We start from the raw sequence: 15,337 nt of genomic DNA, 5'->3' as shown, positions 1-15,337 counted from the left end.
ACCCCAAAACCACATTTCCCTAAATGTAAACTCTTGGTGTAGATTAATAAAATCATTAATAAAAAATATTTTTTATATATTTAATGAAACATATTTTGATCATTTTGATTGTATACCATAGTTGTGATGAAATATTTTTAGGACAATCCTATGGTATTTTCTAAATTTAATACTAATTATTTTGATTTTTATTAAACTATTAATAAAAAGCTTTAACCATTTTCCTTTCTCTTTCTATGGATGGTTTTCGTAAAGATATTTTAATTTCTAGTATTGGTGAGAAGTAAATAAAAAATATTTTTATATTTTATTTGAAATTTTAATGAGTTTTTGTCTATCAAGTTTTCACTTTTTATTTATCAAACACTCTGTTTGATTATTACTTCCAAGTTTCCATGTATCAAAGATCCTAGTTGCCATGACCCGTCGGCAGTGGCGGAGGTAGTTAACAATGAGAGGGGTCATATGATCCATGCGAAATCAAGAATTTTTTTTTTATTTGTATTTTTGTAGAAAAGACTGAGAAAATATAGTAAAATAGCCTGCTGATCCATGTAATTTTTATATTGACTCTCAACTTGACCCTGGTAAATACTTTGGCTGGCTCCGCCACTGCCCGTTGGACCTGATCATCATAGTTCTCCGTACTACCATTTCTAGCATGAACCAAGCATATTGCGGTTCTCTATCACTCGCCTTAAGCGGCAATGCATGACACTTCCACAGTTTATACAGTAATCAATACGTACACGCTAAAACTATAGGTTAAGACAGTCGGGACATCTTTCTTATCCCTCTTACAAGAGGGAGATGAGGGTCATCAAATATATATATTTTGATATAAATGTCAATCTAATGATCAACTTTTCATTCCGCTTTGTCAGATCTTTCTTCGTTAGACGATTTTGTTTTGTTTTTTCAAGTCAAAATCAGATTTGCTTTTCTTTCTCTCTATTTTTTATTTATCTCTGATTTTTCCTTCAATCTTAATAAAGATCCATCTTGCTTTCGATCGGACTTGTGTCTTCCGGTGTCACCGGATTCTCCTCCTTGCGTGATTGAATTACCTTAAAGAAACTCCGATGGTGAATACTTTGTTCTCTTCTTTTCATCGACTTAGCTTGATTTCTTTTCTTTTCTTTTTGACTTAGCTTGATTTCTTTCAATAAACTATAAACCTTCATGAGTCTCTAGAGGTCAATAGATCACCCTCTGCGTGGAGTATCTTTGTGGTTGTATATCATGAAGATAGGAGATTCTTGGTGGTTTTGAGATTATATTTAAGCATAGTTGGGTCTACATTTACAAATGATCCATTTCTTGTTTTGTTGGGATCTTTAAGATTTTAAGAAGCTGAATATCTTGAAGATTGCATCATTCAACCATGGCCACTGATGCAGTGGAGGAACGAAGCTTGCAAGTGGTTTATGGAAGTTGAAGACAGATGAAGATGAATCAAACATTAACGGCGGTTAATTTTTCCAACGACCTTCAACTCTTTACCCATTATTCTACGTGTAGAAGACCAAGGGACATGTGTTCTAGATAAGTAGCTGTATATTTAAGAACTGGTTCTTACTTAAAGTTAAGAGACAATTTTTATATTACGCTAAAAACTTCTTCCTAAGAACACTGCAATAAACATGTGTTTATTGGTAACTAGGATCGGCCGCCCTACGGGCGGGATATACTTTACTTGTGATTTAGGTTATTATATTATGTATGATTTTGTAGTTGTGTTTTTGATTTACATTTGCAAAAGATGTATATGATAGTAATTTTTGTCTTTAGAATGTTTTAGTGAGAAAGATTATACGTGATAAGATATTTTACGTAATAGTTGTTTTTTTTGTTGAAATCATAGCCTTTCAACATGATATTGGAGTGGAAGTGGTGATAATTTGAAACTGCATTTTCTTATCAAAATAAAAATGTTATATTGATGAGAAGGTAGTATTAATGCAAAGCTATCAAAGTAATAAAACATTGAAATTGAAAAGTTTGAAAACCAAGTAGTGGATAATGAGTGTAGGTACTTGTCAGTCATCTTGAAATTATTGAGATGACACTTTCTTGGTGATATTGTAAATATCATATTAGTTCCATAACACTTATTTTTTAATATAGAGACAGTCACATAAAGAACGTTTGATCTATCTCAGCATTTTTCAGCTCGAGATATGTCTGTTTCTGTTCATGGCGATCCATAAATTGCATGTGCATAGCAAAATTATGGCATAGAAATAGTTACATTTACCACAGTTGTTGTAATTATTAATGAAGTTGTGTTCTATTTTTATTATGTCTGTGTAGATATTTTAATATTATTGTTTTAGTTTAAATTATCTAATTCCATTTCTGTTATTTTTTTGTTTGTTATCAGGTTATTTTACATTATGTATTTTGCTGGACTATGCAAGTCTATATATTTAGTTGCATATGAATATTAAAATTATGGTTGAGCTTTTTATTTTAGTATTTTTTAAAAAATCACATTTAATTCATTAAAATAACCTTACATTTTGTATTTAAAATACCTAAAACATATACTTATTTTCCCTAAATACCAATTTAATGTAATCTTTTTAAAAAATTTACTTTGTTCTCAGTTATCAGTAACATTAATTTTCACTATTTTGTAACAAATTTCAAAAAAAAAAAGTAAAAAAGCAACTTTTAAGATTGTTGTATTAGTTAAATGAACTAAAACTTCTACGAATATATTAATATTTACTATATTATTTGTTAAAATATAAACATACAACAATATATTACAATCTAATTGTAGTTAAATATAATTCTGGATTAAAGCTAAGTGTAAAAGAGAACCAAAATATTCTCAATATATATGCACAATTTATTTAATTTTTATTATTAAATATTATTTTGTTGCAGACAAATAAAAATATCATTTTGTTTTACAATTGCTACCTTTTCTAAGAACTAATCATGGTATTACATTGTTATTAAATATACCATTTTATATACTTTCTAACTAAGTATTAAGTATTAAGTTAATACAGTATTAAGTATTAATGCATCTGTTTTTGTTTTGAATATATTCAGTCCAACATTATGATCCAAAAACATTATTTTCATATTTTTATTTCCAGTAAACATTCTACAATCTAACAAATACACACATATATATATATATATATATATATATATATATATTCTATTTAATGTAAAATGTTTTTTCCTAATTCTGATAAATATAGTTTTAAAGTTTTGAATCGGAAAATCTAGTAAACAATAAAAATGGTAGGTTCAGTTCTAGTTTCCAATAGATAAATTACAATTTTGAATGATATTGTGACTTACAATTTTGAATGATATTGTGACTGAAAAGTTGGCCAAATCACATTTTTTAAACTATGACAGTTTAATAAAATTCTAAAGTTTGGTTAGGGTCGGTACAAAACGCTAAGTTATTTTGCTATACTTATCTCAAGTTTTTATATAGTTCTACTTTTTGAATGGCATATCAAACTCAATAACGAATCCAACACAATAGGCCTTCAATCTAACTCCGATTTCCCACCTAAAGATATTTTGGTGACTTTCTCATCAATTGTGACAAAAGAGCTGCATCAGTGACGTCTTCTACCGACCATCTTTACTCGGAACAACGGAACTTGCACATTGGAACTTGAAGAATGTGTAAAGTTAATCACCATTTCTAACTCAATGTATGAAGTCTATACTTTAAATAAACTATAGTAAGATGTGAATCAATGAAGCAGTTTGTGCGAGCACTTATAACAGGGGATATAGCACCATCCTTGTCAATATCAGCCACCTCAGCCTTGCAAATGGACTCCACAGCCTACGGTAACATAAGTGAAATACATTAGTTAGATACTATAAGCTGAGAACTATGAAACAAAATTCATTGCAGTCTTGGAAATTTAAAATCTTATTTAAGCTGCAGTATTTGTAAGATAATCATACGCAAAAGGAATGATTAACAAAAATAATTATTTCCAAGGGTTTCGACGGTGCAGAGGCATGAGACTTTTTAAATTATAGTCAATTAATAAACACTGGACATGTTATGCAAGCACATGTGACTAACCTCAGCTTGATAGAGTCTTAGTAGTGGACTTGCTAAGTGGATGTACAGTCGGGGTTGAGTTGAGAAAGTAGCTATCAATCTCCTGGTCTTAACACCACCATACTTGGATGTAGTTGAAGAGGATCCAGCCCCACCTCCACAAAACCTGCATCACATTTGGTTAATGTGAGATTTGAATGCATGATTAAGCTGAAAAGCTTGAAATAACAATTATATGTAGAAGTAATTTACTCTTTTAAAAATCCCTGCGTGGCTCAGTTTTTGTTGTCAAAGAGTGTGATCCTGATGTCACATTGAAAAAATAGCCACATAAACAAAGTAGCCGTTTTACCACCAACAAATTTGGGATTTATGATTGTTGCAACCATCGCTTTAGGCTCCACACCCAAGAGTTATAACTTTGAGGTTTTTGCAGAAACAAACATAAACAACTTTAGACAAATTAATAACGTACCTGTACGTTTGAATAATTCTCATCTGGAATGAAATCAATATGGTTCATCAACTCGAAAAAGTTGGTATGCCCTGTAAATCAAACACAGACCGGTGGGTCACACAGCTTGAAGTGAATGTTGCTTCTAGCAACATAAGGATAACTGAGCTAGTACACTCTTCCTTCCCTCTGTAGATTCTTGAAACTGTTAAGCCGGTGTGGGGACGATGGAACCTTGTATCAAGGTTGACTGAAAGCAAAAACAGTGTCACTATAATGAAAGTTGAAGTAGGTGATTGTAAATAAGCAAATAGAATACACAGCAACCTCTCAAGTACCTTCTCGTCCAAACAACATGTCAACTCCAATAAGTTCGCCTCTTTTCTTCAGATTCCGAGCTTCTCAGAATGGAAGCAAACGGCCCACCACAATCTCCTTACAACGGCCAATCTTCAGATTAGAAGGGTTCACTTAGGAAGTCGCCATTACAGTGAGCTAGAATTTGGCAAGGTATAGTGCAGAGAGAGTATAAAAACAATGAGTCACATATGAAGCAAACGGATAATATATATCAATATCTAGGATTAACGGAGAAGCCGAAGAATCGCCATTCAATGGCACGTTGTGGGATAATTGATTTGGAGAATAATGGAGGTTAGTAACGCCGTCGAGTAAAGGAGGATGAAGCAGAATGGACGTCGATTATTCCAATATTCCAACGAATACATCAAAACGCCCATTGTTACGGAATGTCGATCGTCTCGTCGTCAATCGAAGAGAAGCGAAGAGAAGCGAAGGAGCGCATCTGATTAGGGTTGCGTTCTACACGTGCTAGATGGGCCGAGAATACAAAACGCGAAGCGAAGCCCAGAAGAAGAAACAGACGGATCACCAACGCGCTGCATTTCATTTAAATTTAAGCTGACGTGGCAGCGCTACAGGTGTTGAGTTTCCAGCCTGGCATCCTACGTGGATAGGCTCAGGAGAGAAAGAAGGGTACTTTATATAAAATAGATGTGTTTATTGGTTTGAAACCATTTATATTTAATATTGGTCAATTTGGCCCACTCAAATATTGGTTTGAAACCACTTATATTTAATATTGGTCAATTTGGTCCACTCGAATACAATAGTTGACAAAAAAGAGTTTTTTAGGGAAACACAACAAATCCGACAATTTTTTAACAGAATAAAATTAAATAAAAATCTATACAAATACATCATTTTAATGTTTGTTTCCACTTTCATACCCAATTTTTTTATCAACCACTTTCATACCCAATTATTTTGATTATACAGATACACACACACATATATATATATATATATATATATATATATATATATGAAATAGTTGATTATAAATAATAAGTAGTTTGTGTTTCAAAAAATAAATAAAAAATCAGTTAATAACTCGTACGTATTATTCAAATATGATTACCACACAATAGTTTAGTTGACTGTTTCCATAAGCACAATAAAAGTGAACACCATTATAATTATCACAAAACAAGTCAAACAAATCTAACCAATTTTTATGGATCGCCTTATACAAGACATGCATTACTATCTTCTATATTTAGATTCTAGAGATTAATTGAAAAAACCTATAAATTAACTACCACCTTACATAGAAATTTCAACCATCAAATAATAAATCTAAAATAAAATAAAAAATAAAATAAAAATAAACGTGTATATAGAAAAATATCACAAAAAATAATATGTCGTCATCACAGTTTATCTTTTGCATCATCTTAATTACTTTATTTCCTCTTCATGAGTGTATGTGTTTATAATAATTTTCTTTTGTTCATTATCTATTTTTCACTAATTTAATCACATCATAATATCCTTGATAATTGTTTTTTTTTGCTCCAAATGATATTGTTATTATTTTTTGTTTATTTAGTTGTCGATGGCCAAATTATTGAACGTCCATTCATGCCACCTGAAAAAACTTGCACGGAAATCCAATGCCCCACAGCCAGAGACAAAAACCGTAGGTGCTTTTGCTGTGGAGTTAACGAGCAGAGAACATGTTACGAGGACCCAAGAATGTGTGCGGATGACTGTGCGAGACGATAATAAGTTATCTCAAGAACCTACATCAAAGATATAAAAAACCTTAATAACCGTTTTAATACCTTCTAATATCTTTTTTGTTTTATATGAATAACACATGTTTATTTGGAAACCAACATATACAATATATGCCTATTGACTAATTTTTTTTGTTATTCAGATACATTTAATAAAACCTATAAATATATATATTAAGAAATAAATGATTATAAATAATAATTGTGTTTAAAAACAAAAATCAGTTTTAGTCAAAAAAAAATCAGTTAATAACTGATATGTATTATTCCAATGACTGCCACACAATAGTTTGACTGTTTCCATAAACAGCTTAATAAAGAAAAATAAATAAACACTAATATAACTACCACAAAATAAGTCAAATAAATTTCTTCAGAAAAAAAAAATAAGTCAAATAAGTATAACTAATTTTTGTGGATGCTATCCAAGATATGCATTACTATCTTATATACTTCGATCTATAAATTAATCGAAAAATCTATAAATTACATTTATAAATCAAAACTCAAGGAAATGCATTATATTATAATATAATTATTTTAATAATTAACTTAAGTATTTGTTTCTATGTAATTTATATTTCAATAAAATTGAAAACACAATCCGCATGCACGGATCCAGATTTACTTGGAATTAAAATATATAATGTATAGCTAGTGTGTTTGTGTGTCAATTCGCCCCGACCCGCCCGTGGACTGAATCATTTTTTATTTAAAAATCTAATTTGCATAATCCATATACAAAAAATCTTATAGTTACATCCGCTTCGCCAAAATCCGGAGTACTATTAATTATATTAGAAACAATTATTTTAATTATATAATAAATATTATTTATAAAATAATATTAAAATAATATATTTATAATTGAAATTATATGATTATATATAATATTTTTACAAAAAGTATTTTAAAAAATACTTTCGAAACTTTACGGATTAACGGATACCGGCGGCTCAAATTCCACTGATCTGCACCCGCTCAACTTTAAAATAATCCCAACCCGCACCGTGTTCACCCACCCCACAAATTTTCAAAATCAGTCGAACCACACACGCCTTGTAGTAGATCAAACATGACGGTAACCCGCGGATCAATACTATTAATTCTTCAACATGTCCAGTTGATAAATGTTGGCTCCAACGATTAATGACAACAAATAATATATCCTATATTTTCGAATGTAATCACCCATAACACAATAGTATAACGTAACCACCCCATTCACAATAATAAAACAATAAAAGAATTATATAGGGAACAGTTAATACATGCACTTAAAATACGTAGGTTAACATAACCACCCCCTATACTCTCTTTACACTTATCTATTTAATAACTGTCATAATACAAAATTAATTATTTTTAACAAGGTTTTGTTATTTTAAAAAATTATTGTTTGAAAATAAAGTACCATATCTATACTATTAAAATACAAGCATATTTTGAATTTTTACTCTTTTTACCCCTACGGAAGAATTTTTCCTTTGTATTTATTAATGGTATTCTGGATATTCTGCGCCAGTTTCTTCTTAATTATTTTTTGGTGTGTCATTAATCACCGGTTTCCTAATTTAATTTCGGCCTGCGATTATTTATTTGTTTGATACTGTATCGATTATTTCCATGTTTGATAATGTTATTAACCACCGGTTTTCTAATTTTAAAATTATTAATATTGACAACAATCATTATCATTTAGAATGATTTTGAAAAATATAAATATATTTTAAACAAATTTCCAACTTATGATCACCGAATTTGTCTTATCATTAGAAAAAATCACAATATTAAAAATACCGGGTTACAAACCGGTAATTCGTTCAACCGCAGGTCCGAGTCGGGTTTCAAAACACCGATCAAAACTATAAAACTGTTATATTGATTTATATTTAAAATATCTAATTCAAAATTAAAAACCTAAAAATACATGTACAATATAGTTTTAACCGACACATAAACCCGGATATAAAACACATATATGAGACGGGTTATATAAATGCATATACAAGACGGATTATATAAATGTGATTATATAAAATTTTCACCAAACATAAATCCGCGCTTTGAAAGCGCGGGTCAAAATCTAGTCAATACTATTAAAGTTGAAGTATGCCCTATTGATATGAATTTGTGTCCATTTAAAAAAAATTGATTTTTATATATAACTGCTTATACATATCTATATAACACGATATCTGTATATAATTTTTAACTGTCGACGGTTACAAAAACTATTGATATATATATATAACTGCTTATACTCCATGATATTGTTTGTGATCTTCAAAACCATTTTTGTGCTAGACGGTGGTTGTCCGTATCAGTGACCACCATATAGTTTTTTTCGGAGTTTTGATTGTTGAAAATTGGATACTAGATGACAGATCTATGAACATGAGGCACAAACGAAAAAAAAAAAGATTTTAATAATTTTGTTAAATATGGTCGTTGATTTCCATGGAAGAAGTTGCAAACGAGTGTGACTCAAATAAATTGGGGAAGATAAAGACTAATTTACAGTTACACTGTTCACTAAAAGATAAAAAAAAAATATAACAACTTATTTTATATAATTGGATATAATATAGTAATCAATACTATTAAATTTGAAACATGTCCAATTAATGTTACTTGAGTCCAACTAAAAAAATAAGATATATATAACTGTTTATATGCCAATATAAATATAACTGTTTAACCTTTAATTTTATTTTTAAAAAAATATCTTATTTTTAGTAATACACATATAACAACTAACCGGTCAAAAAACAGTTACACAATCCGTTTTAAAAAAGTCTGAACTAATACGTGGCAGGTTGTTGAATGGACGACAGTTAATTGTTTCTTACTGGTTACAACCTGTATTTTATAAAAATAATATTTCTTAAAAATATAAAACAAAAAATATATCCGTTCTTTTAACAGCGGATCATAAGTTTGGTCAAACTATTTGAAAAATCGATTTGTGGGTGCGGGTTATGAGTATTTTATGCGGAGTGAGTGTGGGTTGGTGAATTTTGGATCGCGGCTATCCGTGGACCCGCAAAGTATTTAAAAAATAAAAATTAAAAAGTAATTTTTTTTTAAATACAGGAGTTTAAAATAGTAATTTAAAAATTTTAATCATGTATAAATTTTTATTTTAAATACTAGATTTTGACCCGCCCTTAAAAGGACGGGTATATTTTTTGTTTTACATTTAAAAAAAATCAATTTCTATATTTATGATTTTTATTAGGGTTGGACAAAAAATCTGAACCCAAAGAACCGAACCGAACCGAACCCGATCCAAAAAGTAGTACCGAACCCGAACCGAAATTAATTAAATATCTTAATAAGTTCAAAATTTTGGTATTTAGAGAACCGAAACCAAACCCGATCTGAACCGAAGTATTTCGGATACCCGAATGTATCCTAAATAGATTTATATACCTAAATATATTAATCAATTTTGGATTTAATGTATACTAAAAACATCTAAAATATATAAGATACTTTTAAGTTGTCCAAAATACTTGAAATATATACAATTAGTCAAAAGTAAATGTCTAAAATAGCTAAAGTATTCTCAAAACATCAAAAATATTAACATATCTATTGTTTCTTTACCCAAATATTCAAATCGAACCAATTTATATGTTATGTTTAGGTATTTTGACATATACTATTTAAATCTAAATGCATTATATTGTTTTGTTTATAGATTTTGAGAAATTTGAAACATATAATGAATTTTAAAGTTTTAAAAATAATTTAAATGGGTTATCCGAACCCGAATCGAACCCCCAAAGATCCGAATCGAAATTTAGAAATACCCGAATGAGGATGAAATCTTTGAACCCGAAAACCGGAAACCCGAATAGACCGCGAACCGAACCCGAATAGACCTGAAATTTTTAAATGGATACTCAAACGCCCACCCCTAATTTTTAGTCATATATTTGTTTTTCTTTGTATAATATTTTTCTTAAATGACTAATAAGATATTTTAATTTATTCTATTAAAATAGTTAGGCTACATTTAGATTTTGACCTGCTCTTTCAAAAGGCGGGTGTATTTTTGTTTTAATTTTCTTAGAAATTTAATTTCTATATTTTTTTGTAATCATATTTGTGTTTAATATTAATTTAGTTTAATTTAATTTTTGGCAACTATATTAAATATGTCAAATTACGTAATTATACATTTGTACCGTATGCATTTGAAAATTATTTTTAAACTTTATTCTTAAAGTTTGCAACATATTATATTTTTTTATTAGTTACCTAACATTATTAGTCAATAATATTCGTCACCAAAAATAGTGATTCAGAATCGACTCGAAAATCGAAGTCTCATACTTTATTAGACATGACATATATACTTGAATGGTTCTTAAAGTGTGATATCCAAAACCCAATATCAAATCCAATCTACACCGAAAACCAATTTGTTTTTATATTTGTATTTTTAGTTATATTTATGTTTATCTTTGTATAATATTTTTCTTATGATGTTATGATGTTATTTTAATAGAATGGATTGTTCTATTCTCGTATAGTTACCCAGGCTCCCTCTAATTTGAGTAATAGAATAGCCGTTTGATATTAAAAAATAGATTATATTCTGATCCGTCCTTCCAAAAATTGGATATATTTTCTGTATATAAAATATATAATCATTAAATTCTTTAGTTGTTTTGATAATTCAGGTATGTGGATATATTTTGTATGTTTAAATTATATATAATCATAAATTCTTTTATGGGTCTGATAATTTAGGTAAGTCTACGTCCGATAATTCAGGTAAAATGGCACATCGTTGAATCAAACATGATTAATATGTGCAGTGATTTTCTTAAAAACCATAACTGCCGCTATATCTAACGATTCTTATAGAAGTGGGTCTCGATAATTAAGGAAATAAAGTAGTTTGTATTATTAAAAATGTATTGGATCACACTAATATCAGTTGGTCATACAGGAAAATTAATAGAATAGATATTTTTATAATAGTTAAATTAAATAATGATTTTTAAAATATATATATAACCCGTAGATAACCACAAAATTAAGCGGAGTAGATGCGGGTACAAAATTATTTGTTTTCGGGTTATGTGAGTCAGATTTTTTTAACAAAACAAAACTGAAAACCCACGGGTTGACGGGTCAGTGGGGCGAGTTCGACCGCAATCTAACCTTAACGGTGCTATACCGGATCCATTTTTAAATTACTATTATTTAATAAAATATATTTTGGTTAAGATTTATATACAAATATGATTACAAAAAATACAAATATATTCAGAAAAAAACAAAAATATCAAAAATTGAATTTAAAAATAAATATATATATCACCCTTTTAAGGGCGGGTCAAAATCTAGTAATAACTTAAATTCCCAGCTCTATTGTATAGCTGTATATTGATGATTATAAAAGAAATGTATAGCTGTAGATTTCATACCCACAAAGAATCATTTTTGTTAATTAGCTTCCATTAGTGGTTGATTTTTCCAAATAAACACTAATTTATCAACAAAAGAAAAAAGTAACGTCAAAGACTTAAAAAGATAACAAACATGCAATAGCCAATCCCGCACGACACTGTGATGTAATAAGTCGCGATGTAATATAAGTCGTCGCCTCCCTTCCCTTCCTCCTATAATACTCACGTCTCTCGATCCAGATCCATTTTCTCCGATCTGGTCAAACACAACACAACACAATGTCATCATCCTCCTCCTCCGCCTACGCGACGAGCAGCCTCGTCGTCGGCTACGCGCTCTGCTCCAGCCTCCTCGCCGTGATCAACAAGTTCGCCATCACCTATTTCAACTACCCCGGCCTCCTCACCGCCCTCCAGTACCTAACCTCCACCGTCGGCGTCTACCTCCTCGGGAAGCTAGGTTTCCTCCACCACGACGCCTTCACCTGGGACACCGCCAAGAAGTTCCTCCCCGCCGCCCTCGTCTTCTACCTCGCCATCTTCACCAACACCAACCTCCTCCGCCACGCCAACGTCGACACCTTCATCGTCTTCCGCTCCCTCACCCCTCTCCTCGTCGCCATCGCCGACACGGTCTTCCGCTCCCAGCCGCGTCCTTCCAAGCTCACGTTCTTGTCTCTGCTCGTGATCCTCGCTGGCGCGGTTGGTTACGTGGCGAACGACTCTGCCTTCACTCTCACGGCTTATTCGTGGGCCGTGGCTTATCTCGTCACCATCACCACCGAGATGGTTTACATCAAGCATATGGTTTCGAGTCTCGAGCTCAACACGTGGGGGTTTGTTCTGTACAACAACCTATTGTCGCTGATGATCGCGCCCATCTTTTGGTTTCTAACCGGGGAGTACACGGACGTTTTCACGGCCGTTAATGCTAACGGAGGAGGGAGCTTGTTTGAGCCAGTAGCATTTTTCGCTGTGGCGTTGTCGTGTGTGTTTGGTTTTCTCATCAGCTTCTTCGGGTTTGCTGCTAGGAAAGCTATCTCTGCTACGGCTTTTACGGTGACTGGTGTTGTGAACAAGTTCTTGACTGTTGTGATTAATGTTTTGATTTGGGATAAGCATGCGAGTCCTGTTGGGTTGGTCTGTCTTCTCGTTACGATCTGTGGTGGTATTGGTTATCAGCAGTCCGTGACCGTGGCTAAGAAACCGGCCAGCGGTCCATCTCAAGTGTCGAACGACAGTGAGAAGGTTGATGAAGAGTCGGTGGAGTTGATTCCGGGGAAAGTAGATACTAATGTATGAGAAGGTTTAGCATTTCAATATTTTGAAATCTGAAGAGGTTTCTGGCCTCTTATAGTATCATTTTTGTGAACCTTTTACTCTCATTCTCATATTCCATTAATACAAATATTCAAATATTCTCTAAAGCTCGTCTAAAACAAAGCTACACATACCCGTTTTCAAGACCTTCATCAGCAGCACCAGCCACGCCTTCTCTAGCTGCTGAACTAACAAGTGACTGCAATAAAAAAACAGAGACTTGTCCCCCTGAGGCATAATCCTCTTATGTAATGACAGTCACTAGAATGCAAAAAAAAAAAAAAGAATCTAACCTGGAGTTCCTGTTCGCAGTCTTTCAGGTTGTCCGTGCACTCTCTGACCCTTGAATATGATTTGTGTAGCTACCGGAAACATAGATCAGTAGTCTAACAAAGTGAAGACTAGCTTTGTAAACAGGACCTGAGCCTATGTTTTGTTTACCTTTGCCAATTCTTTTCGGCGTTGTGAAGTCAGTTTCTTTTCATTGTTCAATAAATCTTCCAATCTCTGCGTTTAAACCATTCCAAATGAGAACAAAACCATAGTAAAAAATAAAACATGTTGAGTTCTACTAAAATATAGTAGACACATCATACCTTAAACTTGTTCTGTAGCTCTGAGCACAGAACTTCTTTTACTTCCAATCTCTCTTCCATCACCAGTACCTTAAAAATCGAAACTATACAATCATTTCTTCCATCTCCCACTAAGGAAACTGTTGCTCCATTGAAATCTGCCAACTGCCTATCTGGGCACATAAGAGGCCTCATACCTCATCTTGAAGCACGTCATGTGTCTTGATCAGCGCTTCCAGTTCTTCTTTCACCTGTATAAAAAGATTGCAAGTTTTCACATGAACTACACAATGCAACAATAAATGTCTAACGAACATCATCATCACCTGAAAGCTGTGATCTCCACTTGAGTTAGACAAGTGATCTTTTCCATCTCTGCCACGCCCACCATCAAGCATGGTACCACTGTTAATTCAATAAAAGCACACATGGATTTGGACATTAAAACAAAACCCAATCAATCATTTTTGTAGCTTAAAGAAAAGTAAAATGTGCCAGTTAAAGTCCAAATTTATGTTTTTTACCTATCTTCTCTCTTCGTTTCGTTGTGAGAACTGGTCCCGTTGATTCCCCTACTACTACCACCATTGTCCCCACGCCAATCTCCTTCTTTCAAAACCCTGCTGTCCTTGTAACCATCTCTATCCCCCAGCATATCATGATCATCATCATATGCTGCTCTTTCCTTCTTCTCTGTATAATAATAATATTCCCTTCTGCTGTCACGTGACCTATCCCGTTCACGTGCCCTTCCGTAACTGAAATCACTTCTCCCATGATCATGATCAGGGCTCTGTGGTTGAAACCTCCCTTGACCACCACCAAATCTTGTTGTCACCTCGTTCACACGCACAGGACGCCCACCAATACTCTGATTTACAACAAGCTCCGTCAAAACAAAACAAGTAATAGCAATGAAAAAAGCCTCTCAATATAACATACTTTGCCATCCATGTCTTGGATAGCATCATCAGCACATCGACGATTCGGAAATGTAACGAAGCCATAGCATTTCCCTCTTACACTCCGGTCATTCACAATCTCCACCAAGTGCCAAAAACAAACAAGGAAACAGATGAGAAGTGTGTAACCTAAATTAGGAACTTGTAGGATCAACAAGGGAGGGGAGGAGTAAAAATCTACCTTGATGTAGACAACGGTGCCGTAAGTGGAGAAAACACGGCGGATAGCTTCCTCGGTGACGTCGTAAGGGAGGCCGCCGACGTAGACCGAGTTGGCATCGTCCATCGTCATTACTATTGCTAAAAGCTGGTTCAGAAGAAAGTTTGTGGCTCTGTTCTGATGACTTTCTGATTGACGACGACGCAGTCGTTAGTTATTGGGCTTTTCAATAAAACCGTTAGTTATTGGGCTGTAATTGAACTTTATTCTCTGTCTTC

The 15,337-nt window shown here is 32.5% G+C and overlaps 1 protein-coding gene and 1 long non-coding RNA gene across 3 annotated transcripts; both read right to left on the bottom strand.

Moving 5' to 3' along the window:
• Positions 1 to 3,670: 3,670 nt before the first annotated feature.
• LOC130509401 (uncharacterized) lies at positions 3,671 to 5,134 on the bottom strand. Its single transcript, XR_008943433.1, has 5 exons — positions 4,850 to 5,134; positions 4,533 to 4,761; positions 4,310 to 4,360; positions 4,079 to 4,223; positions 3,671 to 3,829 (listed from the first exon to the last, which is right to left on the bottom strand). It is a non-coding gene; the product is annotated as an uncharacterized LOC130509401 (long non-coding RNA).
• Positions 5,135 to 6,353: 1,219 nt separating this feature from the next.
• On the bottom strand, positions 6,354 to 15,258 carry LOC130509399 (uncharacterized). 2 transcript variants are annotated; one of them, XM_057005309.1, is made up of 10 exons: positions 15,081 to 15,258; positions 14,880 to 14,978; positions 14,462 to 14,808; positions 14,264 to 14,342; positions 14,135 to 14,188; positions 13,959 to 14,027; positions 13,804 to 13,869; positions 13,656 to 13,724; positions 13,497 to 13,561; positions 6,354 to 6,616 (listed from the first exon to the last, which is right to left on the bottom strand). In XM_057005309.1, the coding sequence occupies exons 1-10, from the start codon at positions 15,189 to 15,191 to the stop codon at positions 6,604 to 6,606; spliced, it is 972 nt and encodes a 323-aa protein (XP_056861289.1). In that variant the 5' UTR covers positions 15,192 to 15,258; the 3' UTR covers positions 6,354 to 6,603. The 2 variants fall into 2 exon arrangements, with proteins under 2 accessions (XP_056861289.1, XP_056861288.1); XM_057005308.1 differs by lacking the exon at positions 6,354 to 6,616 and adding an exon at positions 12,053 to 13,333.
• Positions 15,259 to 15,337: the final 79 nt, after the last annotated feature.

Source organism: Raphanus sativus, chromosome 3 (assembly GCF_000801105.2).
Source record: "Raphanus sativus cultivar WK10039 chromosome 3, ASM80110v3, whole genome shotgun sequence".
In the NCBI taxonomy this organism is placed as follows: Eukaryota; Viridiplantae; Streptophyta; class Magnoliopsida; order Brassicales; family Brassicaceae; genus Raphanus; species Raphanus sativus.
Note: the sequence above shows the minus strand (reverse complement) of the source record. Positions and strands in the feature narration are given on the sequence as shown.